Source organism: Arachis ipaensis, chromosome B9, assembly GCF_059453495.1.
Source record: "Arachis ipaensis isolate K30076 ecotype BB chromosome B9, ASM5945349v1, whole genome shotgun sequence".
NCBI classification, from domain to species: domain Eukaryota; kingdom Viridiplantae; phylum Streptophyta; class Magnoliopsida; order Fabales; family Fabaceae; genus Arachis; species Arachis ipaensis.
In genome coordinates, this window is record NC_142444.1 from 143,986,104 (window position 1) to 144,005,157 (window position 19,054).

At 35.6% G+C, this 19,054-nt stretch overlaps 2 protein-coding genes across 2 annotated transcripts; one reads left to right on the top strand and one right to left on the bottom strand.

The window, feature by feature from the left end:
- Positions 1–1,909: 1,909 nt before the first annotated feature.
- LOC107616478 (uncharacterized) lies at positions 1,910–4,178 on the top strand. Its single transcript, XM_016318430.1, has 3 exons — positions 1,910–2,201; positions 2,295–2,487; positions 2,696–4,178. The coding sequence occupies exons 1-3, from the start codon at positions 1,910–1,912 to the stop codon at positions 4,176–4,178; spliced, it is 1,968 nt and encodes a 655-aa protein (XP_016173916.1).
- A 2,694-nt stretch (positions 4,179–6,872) lies between these two features.
- Positions 6,873–7,549, bottom strand: LOC148546645 (uncharacterized). Its single transcript, XM_088498440.1, has 2 exons — positions 7,380–7,549; positions 6,873–7,284 (listed from the first exon to the last, which is right to left on the bottom strand). The coding sequence occupies exons 1-2, from the start codon at positions 7,547–7,549 to the stop codon at positions 6,873–6,875; spliced, it is 582 nt and encodes a 193-aa protein (XP_088354566.1).
- Positions 7,550–19,054: the final 11,505 nt, after the last annotated feature.

Genomic DNA, 19,054 nt, shown 5'->3' on the forward strand with positions numbered 1-19,054 from the left:
AATATATGATCGTTAATCCTTTAACATTTTTTTTTATATCTTTTGTTGGTCTCATTTATGAAGTACACTGACAAATCCAAAAATTTTAAGCAATAAAGACAAACATGTATTATATAAAAATAACAAAAAAAATCCTATAAACATATCAAAGCATATAAAAATATTAAATATTAAATAATTTTTTATTTATTCATTATAAATATTAATAAATAATATATAATAATGTGGTTATTAATTCACCTTTTTATAAATTAAATATATAATAATAAAATAATAATAACAAGTAAATAAATAAAATTAATCAAGATGATAAATTTATCTTCTAATCAATAATAAAAATAAAAAAATATTTTTTTATAAATTATATACGATAAATAGTATTTTAGAAAAAAAATTATGCATTAAATCTCTCATATCCTCATTATATATTTTATAAATTACTTAATAATTATTCAATCATTTAAACAAAAAAGACCAAAATTTAATTTCAAATAATAATAATAATAATAATAATAAAGTTAGTTACTTAAATAGATAAAAATATAAAATATGTTATTGATTCAATTGATTTTTAAATAATTTTTAATTCAATTTATGTTTGAGAACTAATCATCGAATACATGTCCAGTGTAAAATTCTTAATTTACTAGTAAATATTAAGTTGATTAGAAAAAATTTAAGGATATAAATTTCAACTAAATAAATTTATTAATTAAATAATGCGTGCTACAATAATATTTTGGTTTTTATTAAATTAATTTAATATATATTTTTATTTTATATTTTTAGATACAAATTAGAATTTAATTTTGATGTACTAATAGTATAAAATATTTTATACAATTGTTTAATTACATCTATTTTTTTCAATAATAATTTACACAAATACAATCAATGTAAAAGTTAGTTCTTTTTTATGATATGGTATTATATAATTAGATACACATGTAAAACTATTTTATACTAATAATATATCAAATTAATTCTAAAAATTAAAAAATATAATATTTATAAAATAAATATTTTAACACAATTTAATAAATATTTTTTTAATGTGGGAGCAAACATTTTTTTTAATGGAAACACATATATATATTTATACATATATTTTCTTATATTTTTTCAAAATATTAATAGGAGCATTGCTCCTATAAATTATAATATGATGAGAAATCATATTTTATTTTTCTCAAATAAAAAAAATTGAGAAACTCTAATCTTTAAAAATCTCAAATAACTTTAAAAATATCTAACATAAAAATAATTTTTTTACGTTCACTATTATAAAATAAATTATCGTTGAGCTCTTTATTGTAATAGAACCTATTGGCTTTAGATTAGGGATTTTTTATTTTAATAAATAAAATAAATGTTATATTTACCAAAATAAATAATTTTACAAGTATTTACTGATTTAAATTTTCTTGTCATATCTCGTTTACACTGTGAACGAGATAATTTTTCACGTATGTAAACGAGATAATAAAAGACAAATATTAAGTATCTATAAAAGGATGTGTAACCCTTGGAATTCTCCACACACATTTCATATCCTTTCTCTATCTCGTTTTTCTCACAAAAATAAAGCTGAATGGCCAGTAACAATCCATTCATAGTTGTGCTTGTTTATCCCAATTATCGTATGAGAAATGGCGACAACGGGGTGACATTTGAGTGTCAGGATCCGATATTGTTTCGCACTCAGCGTGTGGAGACGTTGTCGGATTTGAAGAGTTTGATATTGAGCAAGCTCGGTGGTACACAAGCGAGGGAGATAGGTAGGGTGGGGTATAGGTTGCTAGCACCTATGGGAAATGGAGTCTTCCGGTTTTGACTATTCTGACTTCACGGGGACGAGCATGTGCAACTGATGTTCGACATTCATGGGAGGATCATGTGTAAACAGATAATGGAGCTGTCCGCCAAGGTGGGTCACGGTGATAGTGGGGGTTTCGTACATGAAACATATGTGCAGGACGATCGACCTCTCGCACCACCGCCCATTCATGTCGCGATTCCGGAGCATGAGGCAGAGGAGGGTGAGGAGGAGTCGGACGAGGATTACGTAGCGGACAGTGCGGACAGTGAGTCTTCCGATGGTGGCAATGATGATGAGTTTGTGCCGGAGACACCTGCCGGGGGTGTGGCACGCCATGTGCTGCCTCCACCTCACCCGATTCCGGCGCTATCGGCTGTGCCAAGTCACTATCACAGTCTAGATTTAAACGCCAAGCATGAGAGGACCCCGGTTTCTAACACCTGTGAAGTGGATTAAAACCTAAACGGCGGTGTAGAGTTTTGGGTTGGACACAGGTTCAGAAGCCGAGAGGCGGTGCTTCAAGGTGTGAAGAACTACAATATTCGTAGGAGTGCTGAGTACCGGGTGATCGAGTCCAACCAGTTAAAGTACCATGTGCAGTGCCATCAAGCCGACAGTGGGTGTCAATGGAGCCTCCATGTGGCCCTTCGTCAGAATTTTGGATACTAGTAAGTTCAAATTTAATTGTGAATTTGAGTACTTTTGTATGATATGTTATCTAGGTTAGAGATATAGTGTAAGCATAAATTTTTTGTTGTGATTAGGGAGGTTCGGAGGTTTAGTGGACCACACAGCTGTCTAGCACCCACCATGTCTCAAGACGATCGTCAGTTAGATAGCAGTCTCATCTGCAGGGTCATATTGTCCTTGATTCAGTCCAACCCCTCTGTCAGTATTCCAGTCTTGCAAGGTGCGGTCCAAGCAAGCTATCACTTCAAACCCTCATACAGAAAGGTGTGAATGGCAAAGCAGAAGGCAATTGCACGAATCTATGGTGATTGGGAAGAGTTGTACAACAAGGTGCCGAAACTGTTTCAGGCACCAGAGCTGTTTCCCTGGCACCATATGTGACCTATGCGTCAAACCGTACTACGATGGACACCTCATGGTGCGCGACTGCTGCATGTTCGACAAAGTATTTTGGGCTTTCTTGTCATGTGTCGAGGCCTTCAAGCATTGCAAGCCGTTTGTATTCGAAGACGGCACGCATCTGTATGGCAAGTACGGTGGAGTGTTGCTTATTACGGTGGCGCAAGACGGGAACAACAACATACTGCCAATTACTTTTGCCATTGTTGAGTCTGAGAGCACCGAGTCATGGTCGTTCTTTCTTACTAATTTGAGGCGCCACGTCACCCCACAAGACGGCTTGCTGGTTATATCCGAAAGATCTCAGGCCATCAAGGCCGTCCTAAGCTCCGATGATAGTGGTTGGCATCCCTCTAGGGCGTTCCATGCTTACTGTATTAGACACATGGCTGTGAATTTCATGAGCCGGTTCAAGTCAGTTGAGGGCAAGAGATACCTCATAAACACTGCTTACAGTCCAAGTCAGGCCGGGTTTGAGTGGTACATGGATGCATTGAGAGGTGTCTCCCCGGCGATGGCGGACTGGGCTGATCGTTTCAGAAAGGAGATTTGGTTTCAACATTGCGATAGTGGGCGGAGGTTTGGACACATGACCACGAATTTGTCCGAGTGCATCAATGCTGTGTTGAAGGGGACACGCTACTTGGCCATTTTGGCCATTGTGCGAATCACGTACGAGAGACTGCAGAAGTTGTTTGTTACGAAGGGTAGAGAAGTGCAGAGCCAGTTGGCGGCCATAAACCGCTTCTCACAGAGACTCTTGGCCGCCATTGAGAAGAATAGAAAAAGCATTCTGAAGATGCGTGTGACGCATTGTGATAGACGGGCCTTCGTGTTTATTGTGGAGGAACTAGAGTCGTTCGAGGGATGGGAGCATGATTCCTTTCGGGTTCGACTTTCGGAGGGAACATGTGATTGCGGATTATTCCAGTCTCTCTACTATCCGTGCCGGCACACACTTTCCGGATGCGCTGCTGCTAGCATTGAGTGGGCCCCGTATGTGCATCCAGTCTACAGGCAGGAAGCTGTGTTCAAGGTGTATGAGATGGGGTTTCCACCCATTCCCGACGAGTCCTTATGGGCGGAGTGGCATGGGACGATGCTGCGTCCTAACCTAGCCATGCGGCGAAAGGCGACCGGAAGACCAGTGTCCACCAGATTCCGAAACGATATGGATGACGTCGAGCGACAAGAGAAGCGGTGTGCCTTGTGTAGGCAAGTCGGCCATACTAGACGGGGTTGCCCTAAACAACCCACCGGAGATGCCTAGGCCATTTTAGTTTGGATGTACTTTACTGCCGTTTGAGTTTTGAATTGAAAATTTACTTTACCGTTGAAGATGTCATATTTTAGTTCTTATTGTCACTATTACATTCTATGTTTTAGTCATGCTGGAGATGACATTTCTTGACTTGGAGTGCCTTTTAAGTTTATATAGTTTGTCATGAAAATTCTGAATTTTTCGTAACTATGAAAATAAGGCAAACTAGTAAGTAACAATAAACATAACATCAATCCAACCAAAATAAAAATAACATCAATCCAACCAAAAAATAAATACATAACTCATAACTACGTACATATATACAATCCAACAAAAGTACAGAAAAAATACTAAAAAAGACAACGTAAACATCATCTATGGTGGGATCCTGGTAGTGGCGCCTGTGCCCGATGCCACATGGTGGAGGCTGAGCCTGGCGCTAAGGTTGAGACATCTTAGGGTCTCCGACTAGCATCGTCGGGGTAGCCGGCTGCTGGTGCGATGGGGAATAGTATGGCTGGGGCCCCTCGACGATGGACCTGTGGCGTACTGATGTAGCAGTAGATGAGGATGCGAAGGTGGCGCTGACGGAGGGGTGATTGGCGGCTGGGATGAGGTCAGATACATATCGTAGTCGTGGAAGGGCAGGGTCACATACTGGCTACCCGGCCGAACACCCGCCCCGAACGATGACGCAGAAGCCGGTGATATCTGGAGAATCTAGGAGGACGTGTGCGCGGGACTTGAAGGGTGCTAGTACTCCCCGATACCAACCTCCCTACCTGTGCAGAACGACTCGGCTATCCGATCCATAGTGACGGGCGGTGCGGTGTGAAGATGGAAGGCGTCATCAATGAGGATCTCGTCAATGATGAACGGATTTTTGCTAGTAAAGAATTCACAATAAATTCTCGTTGCTAGTATAGTTTCTAAACGAACAAAGAATCCTTTCATACAAAAATTTGGTTGTCACTAAAGCAAACCCAATAAAAATAAATCGAAGTATTTAAACCTCGGGTCGTCTCTCAAGGAATTGCAGGGAGGTGTAGTTATTATTGGTTATGAGATTGTATCTTTTTGGGGTTTTGAATAAGGAACAAGAAAAGTAAATTGCAAGAATTAAACTAATAGCTAATAAAGCTCTTGGTAAGGTATGAGAATTGGAAGTCCTATCCTAGTTATCCTTATCAATTGTGATGAGAATTGTCCATTGCTACCACTTAGTTAACCTCTAACTATGAAGGAAAGTCAAGTGGATGGATCAATTTGATTCCTCAAGTCCTAGTCAACTCCTAAGGAAAGACTAGCTTTAGAGGGATCCAAATCAACCAGCAACTTTCAATTATCAATCAACAAAGGAGTTTGATAACTCAAGAGTCTTCAATTACTCAACCAAAGCCAAGAATATAGAAATCTACACTAAAATCCAACCAAGCATTTTATCAAACACTTGAAAGGCACAACATAAAAGCATAGAAAAGCAATAAAAGGCAATAAAATCCAAACAACCAATTGTATGCATCAATAACACAAATAGAAGAAAGTAATCATAAATATGAAATACCTCAAATTGTATTAAATAAAAAATCATGTCTAACATGAGAATTCATAAACTAAAGTGGCAACATAGAGTGGTCAATAAGGTAAATAAATAAACTAGAATGTCAGGACAAATAAAAGTAGAAGAGAAACTAAATTAAACTAAGATAGAAATCTAAAATTGAGAGGAACTAAACCTAAGAATCCTAAAACCTAGAGAGAGGAGAGAGCCTCTCTCTCTAGAAAACTACATCTAAAACCTAAAATTATGTGTATGAAAGTTGTGTGAATGAATGTGTGTGATTCCCCCACTCTACAGCCTCTAATATGTATTTTTCAGGCTTGAAACTGGGCCAAAAACAGCCCAAAAATTGTCCCCAGCGATTTTTGATACGTCCAGCACATGGCTCTGTCACGCGTACGCGTCGCTTGTCTGCCGCACTATCCATGTGTACGCGTCCTTTACGCGTGCACGTCGCTTAATGGCAAGGCAACTATGACAAATTTTATATCATTTCGAAGCCCCGGATGTTAGCTTTCCAACACAACTGGAACCGCCTCATTTGGACATCGGTAACTCAAGTTATGATCGATTTAGTACGAAGAGGTCAGACTTGACAACTTAGCAATTCCTTTAATTTCTTGTATTCCTTCCACTTTCGCATGCTTCCTTTCCATCCTCTAAGCCATTCCTGCCCTATAGACCCTGAAATCACTTAACACACATATCAAGGCATCGAATGGTAATAAGAGAGGATTAGAATTAGCAAATTTAAGGCTAAAGAAGCATATTTTCAATCATAGCACACAATTAGGAAGGAAAATGTAAAACATGCGAATTCAATGAATAAGTGTGAGAATAGTGGATAAAATCCACTCAATTAAGCACAAGATAAACCCTAAAAATGGAGTTTATCAGTCAACCATCTCCTCCTCCTCCTGATGAGTACCGGATGAACCGCCCTCATGCCAACCAGGAGGTGATATGTCCTAATCTCCCAGAGGCTGCTGACCGCCGCTCCCAGATGCATGCCAAGCTCCATGTGACGGGGGAGGAGGAGGTGGTGGAGGTGAAGCCTCTCTGTCCTGTGCGATGTCTCCATGCTCCTCTTGATGGGCATACTCCGCCTCCTCGTCAGACTCAACACCGACCCCCAAACATCATGGCCGGGCCATCTCCTTCCTCACCGGTACGCCAGGTCGACGTTCTCTATGGCCTCTGTCCCTCCGAGCAGGTCGTCGAGTATCATCCCTACCCTCCCTCGCACGTCGACTTCGATCCGGCACGCCCCGAGGATAGGCGAGATTGTCCTTGGACTGGCTGGCAGTGGGCTGTACGTCGGGGGGCAACTTCGCCAGCCTCGGGTCCTCCAGTACCTCCTGCCCCGACAGATGCCTAACACGGCAAGCCCCACGCCACCAGTCATAGTACTCTAGGGTCGGCCTAGTATCGAAGGTGTGGTGCACAGTGATCCGGTGACCAGGATCAAACCTCTGGTGCCATCTATCGTACCACTCCTTCAGCTTCAGTGACCACCATACATCCTCACCACGACCAGTGGTAGTCAGGTACCTGTCAATGAAAACAATGTGTTAAATACTTCCTTACTTCATAATAACTGAACTCTAACAACGGATAAGTAAGTGAAAATATAACATCAATCTCACCTATCAAGATTTACCGGAATGCCTGGTACCTGCTGCTCTCCATTGAACTGCCGTTTCACCCGATCAACGTGGTGAAACCGGACTATATTGAAGCACAATAGTGGGACGACTGACAACCATGTCCCCCACTCCTCCTCCTCACAAAACCAGGGCGGACACAAAGCCTGCATGGCAGGGTCATCATAGACTCTCCATGCAAACTGAAGAGAGAAAGTGTTCGATATAATACAAACACAATTATTATACGAAATCTATCTAATTATCCATATAACAAGCATACTAAAGCATATGATGTCTATCTAATTATCCAAAATAAAAACATAAGTATTTTACAGCTAACCTCGTCGAACCGTAGCCGGTCGATCGAAACCCTCTAATGCAGGACCCTGGCCTCATGCTGATCCCTACTCTGCTGCGGCAATCCAACCAACCTAACACATCGCAGGAGAGCATATATGGTTCGTTAAGTAACATACCAAAAGAATTGACAAAATTATTTAACTCAAATACATAAATAGACATTTCTCACCTCGCAGCCAGAGGATATTGGTAGACCCCTCTATCTGGTGGACACCATTGAGGAAATATCTGATAGATCCAGGACATCAATAGTGGAGTGCAGCCAGCGATATCCGTGACACCCCGCTGTGCCGCCGAACAAAGTGACTGATACGTCCAGGCTAGCACAGCAAGCCCCAGAAAAACGCCCTACACTCCTCAAAGTCCTGGAGCAACGATAGCCAACGAAGGTGCACCAGATTGTTGGACTTGTCGGTCATCAAATACCCTCTGATTAGTAACATGATATAACCCTAGCGTACTGTTGGAGGGTCTCGAGATCGTCTGTTGGGGGCATCTGGTAGACACGATCCCGCAGCCAGACAAGCTTCAAGGTGAAGGACTCCTTCCTATGCTCCACTTGCTGTGCTGCCACGGGAGGCCTGGCGCCGAGCAGCTGCTCCACCAATGCCCATGTCTCCGTGTGGTACCACCTACCAAGGTCTCGGAGGCACCCCCGACGGGGTTACCGTGTGCGCGTAGGTCTAGGTGGTATGTCACGTCCTATAGGGTGATAGTGACCTCACCCTACGGGAGATGAAACGTGTGTGTCTCTAGACGCCATCGCTCCACCAGTGTCAAAATCAGGGAATTGTCAAAAGTAAAATTTTTGAGGGGCACCGTGTCGCCGAATCCGGCCTCAGCCAGATACGGGAAGATGGCATCTGGTGGAGGTAAAGTATGGTTCACTCGCCGGGGCAGTAGGAGGCGAGGCCTCTGAAGAATGAAAAAAAAAATTAGCCTTAAGAATACAATATTTTAACTTTCTAGCCTACACATGTCTCTACATTACATATTCGTTAATAGACAAATCCTAACTACAGTGTTATAAATACTAACAACATAGCACAAGAATAACAGAGTTCCAAACTAATAATTATGTCATACCAACCTAGCACAAGCGAATAGAGTTCTAAATTCCTCCTACAGACCTAACTCCTAATTCATATAACTACGTTCTAATTTTTCATGACTACTTAACAACGGCCACATCCTTAAATTAAACAAACATAACAAAACTAACCTTGAAGTCGGCCACCCCGGCGTAATGTGTCGTCTCGTTCAACTTGTTAATGTCTCCGTCATTCTCCGTTTGGCGCGCCATCATTGATTCGGTCAAAGGTATAGTCAGAAAGGGTTAAAAGAGGGGAGAAAGAGGTTGACAAAGTCAAACTGGGGCCCGAAACTAAGCTGTAAACGACTTCTATATATAGGCGCGGACAGGCCATATGTAAACGAGATATGGCAAGGGAATTTAAATCGGTAAATACTCGTGAAATTATTTATTTTTGTAAATATAACATTTATTTTATTTATTAAAATAAAAAATCCTTAGATTAGAAGATCCCAAAATGTCAAAGAATTTATTGGAAAGGTTAAGGGAAAATTATATCTTTTAAGCCATGTTTTACATCTTAAATCAATTAAATGAAAAAATAACTTTTATATTAACAAATGGCTTATTAGCTCAGTTGGTTAGAATGTTAGGCGAACAAAGATTATCAAGATGGCTTCAGATTAGGCCCAAATATTATTTTTCATGAAGTAGCCCGATGACCCCGACCAAAGTTTATCAAGATGGCTTCAGGTTAGGCCCAAATATTATTTTTCATGAAGTAGCCGGATGACCCGACCAAAGTTTGAGCAAAAGCAAGGTAACAAATATTATGAAAAGAGAAAGGGATTTTGAAAGCTCACTCACTGTAGTGATCATCAAATCAAAACTAACAAAATGACCCATATGTCAAAGCAAAAAATACACTGATAAAATGACAAATAAATATGAACATAAATCAATCAATGTGGCACTAGTCCGTTTAAGTTCGAATGCCAAGACAAAAAAAAAATTCAAATGCCGTTTTCTACCATAACATTATACCATAACAAAATATAAACATAAATAATATATCTATAAGTCTATTACGGTGTTACCACGATAATATATATATTACGATAATATATATATTGACAGATCATGCACTAATCGATTCTATAAGAATGTGCATGTACTCAACTGAGAAAGAAGAAAAAAAGGTAAGGAGTTTTTCGCTTTGAGTTAAATGTGCTTTGTAGTCACTGCTTTGTGGCGTTGTGGAATGATATATGTCTTGTCAGAACAGAATTGTTCTTGTAGTATATATATATATATATATATATGACAAATATTATGATTGATATGAGAGGGACGGATTTAGTTAGAAGAGTCTAGATGGGACACGCTTTGTCACGATAAATTTTAGAAGATTAAATTTAATGGTGTTTGTATAGTTTTCTAGAGTATTTGAGAATGTTCTAGATGGTTTGGAACGTTCTAGAATGTTTTAGAAGGTCACGTGATATCTTAGAAAATTTTAGAAGACTCTAGAAGGTCATAAAGTATTCTAGATGAGTCTTGATGTATATAGAAGTATGAAGAGTAGTATGCAATAATCTAGAAGTATTTAGAAAATTGTGGTAGGATAGATATTTATAATGAAGGTTTTGGATGATTAATCTGGACCGTTGATTAGATTTAATTCTAACCATCCATTATAGAGGTGGATGGCTATAAATAGAAAGTGAGAGTTAGAGTTTGAGTGTGTAAATCATTTGTAATAAACACTTGAGTAATAAAATGTTCTTTCCACCAAAGCTTCCTTTCTCTTGTATTCTTAGCTTTCTTGCTAAATACTGAGGGTTAGACTGACTTGGTCTTAACTTAAGAGGTTGAGTAAGTCTGAGTGCTGGCACAGTAGCATTGGAGTGTGTCCAATGTCGTGACAATTTGGTATCAGAGCAAGGTTCGAGAAGGAGTACAAGTAGTTTGTGGGTATGACTTCTAGTGTAACCATGGAGCATGTTGAGTCTCAAAGGGGAAGGGATGCTATTCCTTCTCAATAGGGAGGCAAGAAGGCCCGTTCTTCAAGTGAGTCTAGAGGTAAGGACTCTAACTTCTTAGAAGAGAGAGTTTCTATGTTGGAGAATGTTCTGTTCTCTATGGATGAGCGCTTCCAAAGGATAGAACATGACAAGGAGACCCTCGAGACTCACATATTAGGAGAACTAGATGCTTTCAAAGAAAGTATGCTCCAAATTGAAGAAAAGCTTGAGAATTCCTTGAAGCTATTTGAGGAAGTTCGAGTTCGGTTCGAGGAGGCAAAATCTTGACCAACCATTATAAAGGAGATGACAAAGATTGATCTCCCAAAGCCAAAAGAGTTTAAGGGCGTGAGGGATGTTCGAGAGGTGGAGAACTTCCTATGACAAATGAAGAGGTACTTTGAAGGCCACGGGGTGGTCGAAGAAGCAATAAAGGTACGCATTGTAGCTCTCTACCTTTTTGATAATGCTACTTTGTGGTGGAGGAGAAAGTGCGCAGATATAGAAAAGGGTACTTGCAACATAGCCACATGAGAAGATTTCAAAAGGGAGTTGAAAAGACAATTCTTCCTTGAGAATGTGGTCTCTAAAGCAAGAAAGAAGTTGAGGGAGTTGAAGCACAAGAGTACGATTAGCGACTATTTAAAGGAGTTCACTACTCTCACGCTTCAAATCTCTAACTTAGCATTAGATGATGCATTGTTCTTCTTCATTGATGGACTCCAACCTTGGGCAAAGCAAGAACTTCAAAGAAAGAATGTTAACGATATTGATAAGGCCATCGTAGTGGCCGAATCACTCACTGAGTATCATAGGAGAGACTCTAAAACCAAGTCTTCCTCCAAACCTTCTACTAAAGGTGGGGGAGACAAGAGGAAGAATTTCTCAACCAAGAAGGAAGAGAAATACTCTTCAAAGAAAGAGTACGAGGAAAAGAAGAAGACTTTCGTGCCCAAAAGAGGATGTTTCGTGTGCAAGGGACCACACCAAATGAAGGACTATCCCAAGTTAGGGACTCTGGCATCTATTGCTGAGGAACGAGAGGTTCAATCTCAAGTAACTGAGTGTGTTGGATCTATCGAACTCATGACTGTTGTGAAGGGTAAAGAGGCAAGCACTGCAGAAAAGAAAGGCTTGATGTATGTCAAAACCTTTATCAACGAAAAATCTGTCATGACTATGATCGACACTGGTGCTACACACAACTTCATCACGCCTAATGAAGCAAAGAAACTTGGATTGAAAATCACCGAAAAGAATGGTTGGTTCAAACCCGTGAATACCAAGGGTGAACCCCTTAAGGGAGTAGCAAAAGGAGGTTAATGAGATAACTTTTAGTTCTTGGAAGGGCTTTGTGAATTTCTCAGTAGCACCCATGGACGATTTTAAAATAGTCATCGGGCTCGATTTATAAAGGAAGGAAAATATAATACCTATGCCATACTACGACATATTATGTGTCATGGAGAAAGGGTCTCCATGCATGGTCCCTACAGTCTCTAAAACTGGAGGACTACCGATACTTCTGTTATACAACTCAAGAAAGGGTTCAAGAAGAGAGAGATTACATATTTGACTATATTACAAGAGGAGTCAACATCTAAAAGAGAAGACGTTCCTCCTAAAATCAAGAAAGTCCTTGAAGAAAATAAGGATGTGATGCCCCTCTCGAATTGCCATAACAACTACCGCCTAGGAGGAAGGTGGACCACAAGATTGAATTGGAGTCAAAAACAAAGCTGCCTACCTTAGCACCTTATAGGATGGCACCGCCAGAACTTGAGGAGTTGAAGAAGCAACTCAAGAATTTGCTAGATGCCAGGTTCATCCATCCATCGAAGGCACCTTATGGCGCACTAGTCTTGTTCCAAAAGAAGCATGATGGTTTGTTGAGACTATGCATTGACTATCGAGCACTTAATAAGGTAACCATCAAGAACAAATACCCTATTCTTTTGATAGCCAATTTGTTTGATCAACTTTGTGGAGCTAAGTGGTTCTCAGAGCTGGATTTGAGGTCAGGATATCACCAAGTGAGGATTGTCAATGGTGATGAGTCTAAGATCACGTGTGTCACGAGGTATGGATCGTATAAATAGTTGGTGATGCTTTTTGGCTTGACCAATGCTCCTGCAACCTTCTATACCTTGATAAACGAGATCTTTCGACCTTATCTTGATCGGTTTGTAGTGGTCTACTTGGATGATATTGTTATCTATAGCAATATCTTGGAGGAACATGTAGAACACTTACAAACTGTGTTCAAGATCTTGCGAGAGAATAACCTATATGTGAAGAAGGAAAAATGTTCCTTTGTAAGGGACAAAGTCCACTTCTTGGGACACATAATTAAAGATGGAACTTTCTGCATGGATCAAGGAAAGGCGAAGGCTATCAAAAAGTGGGAGCCACCAAACAAAGTATCTGAATTGAGGTCATTTCTTGGGTTGGCTAATTACTATCGGAGGTTTATCAAAGGATACTCCACTAAGGCTGCACCATTAATTGATCTTCTAAAAAAAGAATCACTCTTGGGAATGTTCAAAGGAGTGTTAAAAGGCCTTTGATGAGTTGAAGGCTGCTATCACAGAAGGAGTAGTACTAGCACTGTCCGACTACTCAAAGGTATTTGAAGTCCACACTAATACTTTTGACTATGCTATTGGAGGAGTTCTGATGCAAGAAGGACATCCTATTGCCTTTAAAAGTCGCAAGTTGAATGCTACAGAGAGACAATACACCATCCAAGAGAAGGAGATGACCGCGGTGATACATTGTTTGAGAACTTGGCACCAATACTTGCTTGGTTCACACTTCATCGTCAAGATAGATAATGTGGCTACAAGTTACTTTCAAACTCAGAAGCAGTTAAGCTCCAAACAAGATGTCACTCGTTCTTACCTCGACAAAGCTGCAAAGAGAATGAAGAAATGGACAAATAAAAAGAGGAGGTCTGCAAGCTATCAAGTGGAAGACAAGATAATGATTAAACTTCTTCCACAATAATTCAAAGTCTTTTGCAAGGTTCATAAGGGTTTAATTTGTAAACACGGAGGGCCATTTGAGATCATTGGACGTGTTGGGGAGGTTGCTTACAAAGTACAACTCCCTCCCTATATGAAGATCCATCCCGTCTTGCATGTGAGTATGCTTAAACTATATTATGAAGACCAAGATGAACCGAGTAGAGGTGACTCAAGTCGCACTCCACCTGTGGTGATTAGATCATTTGATAAAGAAATCAAAGAGATCTTAGCTAATCGCGTCGTGCGACGAAGAGGAGTACCACCAAGTATCCAATACTTGATCAAGTGGAAAGGACTCCCGATAACCGAAGCTAGTTGGGAAGCTTGTGAAGCTCTGGGGCAATTCCAAGAATACCTAGATCGCTATCATGAACAGAACACGACGAAAACGTCTGCGTATTAGGTGGAGAGAGAATGCACGGTAAATTTTAGAAGGTTAGATTTAACGGTATTTGCATAGTTTTCTGGAGTGTTTGAAAATGCTCTAGATAGTTCCGAAACATTCTAGAATGTCCTAGAAGGTCATAGAGTATTCTAGAAGAGTCTTGATGTAAATAGAAGTATAAAAAGTAGTATGGAACAATCTAAAAGTATTTAGAAAGTTGTGGTAGGATAGATATTTGTAATGAAGGTTTTGGATAATTAATCTGGACCGTTGATTAGATTTAATCCTAACCATCCATTAAGGAGGTGGATGGCTATAAATAGGAAGTGAGAGTTAGAGTTTGAGTGTGTAAGTCATTTGTAATAAACACTTGAGTAATAAAATGTTCTTTCTACCAAAACTTTCTTTCTCTTGTGTTCTCTTGTGTTCTTAGCTTTCTTGCTAAATAATACTGAGGGTTAGGCTGACTTGGTCTTAACTCAAAAGGTTGAGTAAGTCCGAATGCTGGCATGGTAGCGTTGGAGTGTGTCCAAGGTCGTGACAACTTGCTCTACCCCACTGGGTTTTAAAACATTTTTATATAGTATATAATAATAAAATTTATTTATTCTATTATATAATTAAATTTGATCCTATTATGTTATTTGAATTATTTTGTTAGATTTAATTTTACAAATATATAAAATTGTTTATGTTAAATTAATTTTAAGTTGAATAAAATTATTTTATTAAAATTATTTTAAAAGAATATTAGAGAATTAATATTTTTTTATTAATATAAATCAATATTTTAGATTAATATTTTATTTTTATACTATTAGAATATAGAATTTAGGATTTAGAATTTAATATTTAGAATTTAGAATTTAGAATGTTGACAACAAATAATAAATTTTATTAGTCATAGCATTACTCTTATTTTAATATTAAATTTAAAATAACTAACAAAACTATTAATATTATATTGACTATTTAATAAAACAATAAAAAATCAAAATAAATAAGTAACTCTAATCTTAATTATCCCAAAGGTCCAAATCCAATCTTCTGCTACTACTGTTGCTATCTTTTTCTATTTTTTTACCTTTTATATTTTTGATACAAATTTGTACGAAGATATAAAGAATTAAATAAAAATTCAAAGAGAATCAAATAGAAATTTCTAGAATTAGAGTCAAAGAGAGAAAATAGAATTTTTAATTATATCATCAATATCTCACATTATTATATTATATTCTTATTTATAATATAATTCTCTAATTGGACTATGGACTATAGACCCAATACTAATCCTATTAATTTTTTAATTTATTCAATTGTTAAGTATTTTGTTTAATAATTATATTATTGTATATTTTTTTATTGTTTGGTTTATGATTATTTACAATAAAATTCTATTACTATTTTTTTACTAGTTTACTGTATATTTTGTATTCATATTGTACTTCTAGATTTTTATGAAGTTGTGAATTGTATTTTTATAATAATATTATATTTATTAATTAATTATTTAGGTTTATGATTTTTAATAATAAAAAATATTTAAAAAAATATCCCCATTAAAAAATAATTATATTTTATAATAATAAAATATAATTATAAAAATTATTGATATATTATATATACTTTACTCTGATTAATAAAATTTTTAGAGATATGACACACATTTTAATTAGGTCGCGACACATTAATTAAAAAAAATTCTAATATAGATAAAAAAATATATATTGTTATCTAGATTATTTTTTTATTAATTTATTGTTGATAATAATTAATTATAGTAAGAGTATATAAAAAATACATAAAATTAACTATAAAAATTTTTTTTTATCAAATTATATATAATAAATATGTTGATACTTGCATTCTACATTTTATTAGGTTTTTTTTAATAGTATATCAAATTTAATGATCGAATTGAATAATTAAATATTTGAAGATGAGATTGAGATGCGAATTTAACTTCAAGCATCCATTTGAGTATCAAGGCGCCTGATTTAATGCTTCTTGGAGCTTTAGAGTATTAAAACTCCTTTTAAAGAGTTAAACAAAAGTTAACATTTATATTTTTTTTTGTCTTTTTTATTTAAAACTTGTTTGGACTAAGACTATTATTTTAATTTGGACCATTTTAAGTCCGTTATATTTTTGGATTAATATTACTCATATTATATTATTATAATAAAAAATTATTATAACATTATTATAAAAAGTTTAAAAAACTGAAAAGTCAAATATATTTTTTGATATGAATTTTAAAAGACTAAAATATTTTTTAAGATTAAAGTTATTTAATTTGAATAAAAAATTTAATTTAATTTTAAAAAGAACAAAACTAAAAAAATTATATTTAAATTTAAAAAGATAAAATTATCTTTTTTAAAGATTAATTTAAAAATTATAAAATATTTATTTAAGAGTAAAGTATCGTTTTTGTCCCCAATGTTTGGGGTAAATCCTATTTGTGTTCCTAACGTTTAAATTGTCCTATTTGTATCCCTAACGTTTGCAAAAGTGATTCAATGTTATCCCGCCGTCAATTACACATAATGAGCACTTTAGTTTGAGTTTTAAAAATCTCTTCTTGAAGTTAAAATACAAATGTCTGGGATAGAATTGATGATCTACTCCGAAAAATAGCTCATCAAATGTTGAAACTAATTCCTACAACATTTACATAATTCACTTTTCTAGGGACATAATGGAATCTAAACACAAATAGTGGGTATAATATTAAAATCAAACACATCCAAGTGAGACCTAATTGACAATGAATACATCTAAGTGAGAATAATTGAAAAATATAATCTGATTTGTTAGTATAATTGATAGTAGAATAACACTGAATCACTTTTATAAACGTTAAAGATATAAATAGGACGATTTAAACGTTAGGGACACAAATAGGACTTACCCCAAATGTTAGGGAGAAAAACGATACTTTATTCTTTATTTAAATAGTAATAAAAAGGCAAAATTATCGTTTTGGTATTAATTAAATGCATAAAAAAACTTGAGATTTAAACAATAAAAATTATTTTAGAATTAAATTTGTTTAAATAAATTAAAAAATATATTTTTAAATTTTAATTTATTAAATACTCTTATAGATAATTTTATAAGGACAAAAATACCCTTATAAAAATTAAGGACCGACTTACAAGCTCGAACAATCAATCCAACAGTAAATTATATAACTTTTATCTATCTCTAATTTTACTTCAATTATCATTCATTTTTTTTATTCATATTTTTTTTCGTAGTAGAAATTTTTTTTCTTTTATTTAAAAAACTAATTCTAATTTGAATTGATATCATTTAATAAATTTATAATGTTAAAATTTAAATTTGATTTTAAAAGACTAATATGCACTTTTTATATAATTTTAAATGATAAAAATACTCTTTAAATAATTAAAGTTGTTTTGTTAAATTAAAAAATAAAAATTTGAATTTAAATTTTTTTTCTTTAGTAACTAAAAGAAACAACACAGGAATATGAACTTAAATTTAATTAATAGAACCAAATATATTATTTAGTATTAAGTTTGAATATTAAAATGTTCTTTTAAGATTAGATTACTTAAACGAGTTAGAAAGTAAAATTTTAAATTTTAATTTAAAATACAAAAATAGGAGCAAAAATAGAAGACCAGAACAATTAAAACAGGAGAATAACAGAAAAGCACAACAGCATCACCACTCAAACTACATGGGAGACCTAGGCGGCGAGTGAAAATGCCTCCGAAACAGCGGCGACGCGACGATAGAAACGATGAAGGAGACGCGACGTTGAAGGAGACGCGAGTGACAGTGGTGAACGGTGGTAATGAATTTGGTTAGAAGTGAGATTTGAGAAAGAGTTATGAGGTAAAATAAATATAAAGAGTTTTTTAATTTAAAGTAAAAGAATATAAAGAAAATAAAAATTTTAACTGCGAAAAACTAATTTAAAAATAAAAATATATGGAGTGTTGATTCACTAAATATTAACGACTTTATAGACTGTCGATTCACCAAACTATTAGAGAGTATTGTAAACATAGTCATATTAAAAACAATACGAGTATATTAATTTTTTAATTTATAATTAACGATTTTAAATAGTTACTTTTTTAAAACCGAATAAATATAATTAATCATATAAGTATAATAATAGGGAAATTCACTCATATAAGCCAATGAGTCTCAAAATTTACACAAATCAACCAATAGAAAAATTGGTTCATGAATCAACTAAGAGGGCATTTCTATGTAGTTCGAATTAGGCTAATTCCAACTCCACTCTCAATGTAGTTCGAATCAGTATGATTAGAATTACGCACAGACGCACACACCCACTAATTCGAATCAACCTAATTCGAATTACACACACTAATTCGAATCAGGGTGATTCGAATTACACACAAACTCACGTACTCGTTCGAATTGGACTGATTCGAACTAGTTATGGAAAGTTGCCAAAAATATTAGAAAAAATATTATTGAAATATTTGTCAAAAATATTAAAAAAAATATACTACAAAAAAAATATAAAAAAATTATAAATATTAGTTGAACGTGAATTTTATAGCATAAATATAATACATGCAATTATTTTAATACACCAATAATTATATCTATATGGAGCCAATGCTAATCGAATTCAATTAGTTCGATAATACGAGTGTATGAAAAATAAATTGCATTTTATAAAGTTTAAAAATTTTTATTATGTGATAGGTTAGTAACGAGTACATTACAAATTTTTATAGTACTCATCGTAACAATGTTTAATTTAGTAATTGTTATTAAAATTTTAGTTGTACTCGTTACAAAATAAATAATCACAATAATTTTTAATAGCT

Coding starts and splice junctions, on each gene's coding strand:
- LOC107616478 (XM_016318430.1), top strand. CDS start 1,910: ATGGAGCTGTCCGCCAAGGTGGGTCACGGTGATAGTGGGGGTTTCGTA. Junction 2,202..2,294: donor GGCGCTATCGGCTGTGCCAA/GTCACTATCACA, acceptor ACGGCGGTGTAG/AGTTTTGGGTTGGACACAGG. Junction 2,488..2,695: donor CGTCAGAATTTTGGATACTA/GTAAGTTCAAAT, acceptor TCCTTGATTCAG/TCCAACCCCTCTGTCAGTAT.
- LOC148546645 (XM_088498440.1), bottom strand. CDS start 7,549: ATGCAGGCTTTGTGTCCGCCCTGGTTTTGTGAGGAGGAGGAGTGGGGG. Junction 7,285..7,379: donor ATTCCGGTAAATCTTGATAG/GTGAGATTGATG, acceptor TTTCATTGACAG/GTACCTGACTACCACTGGTC.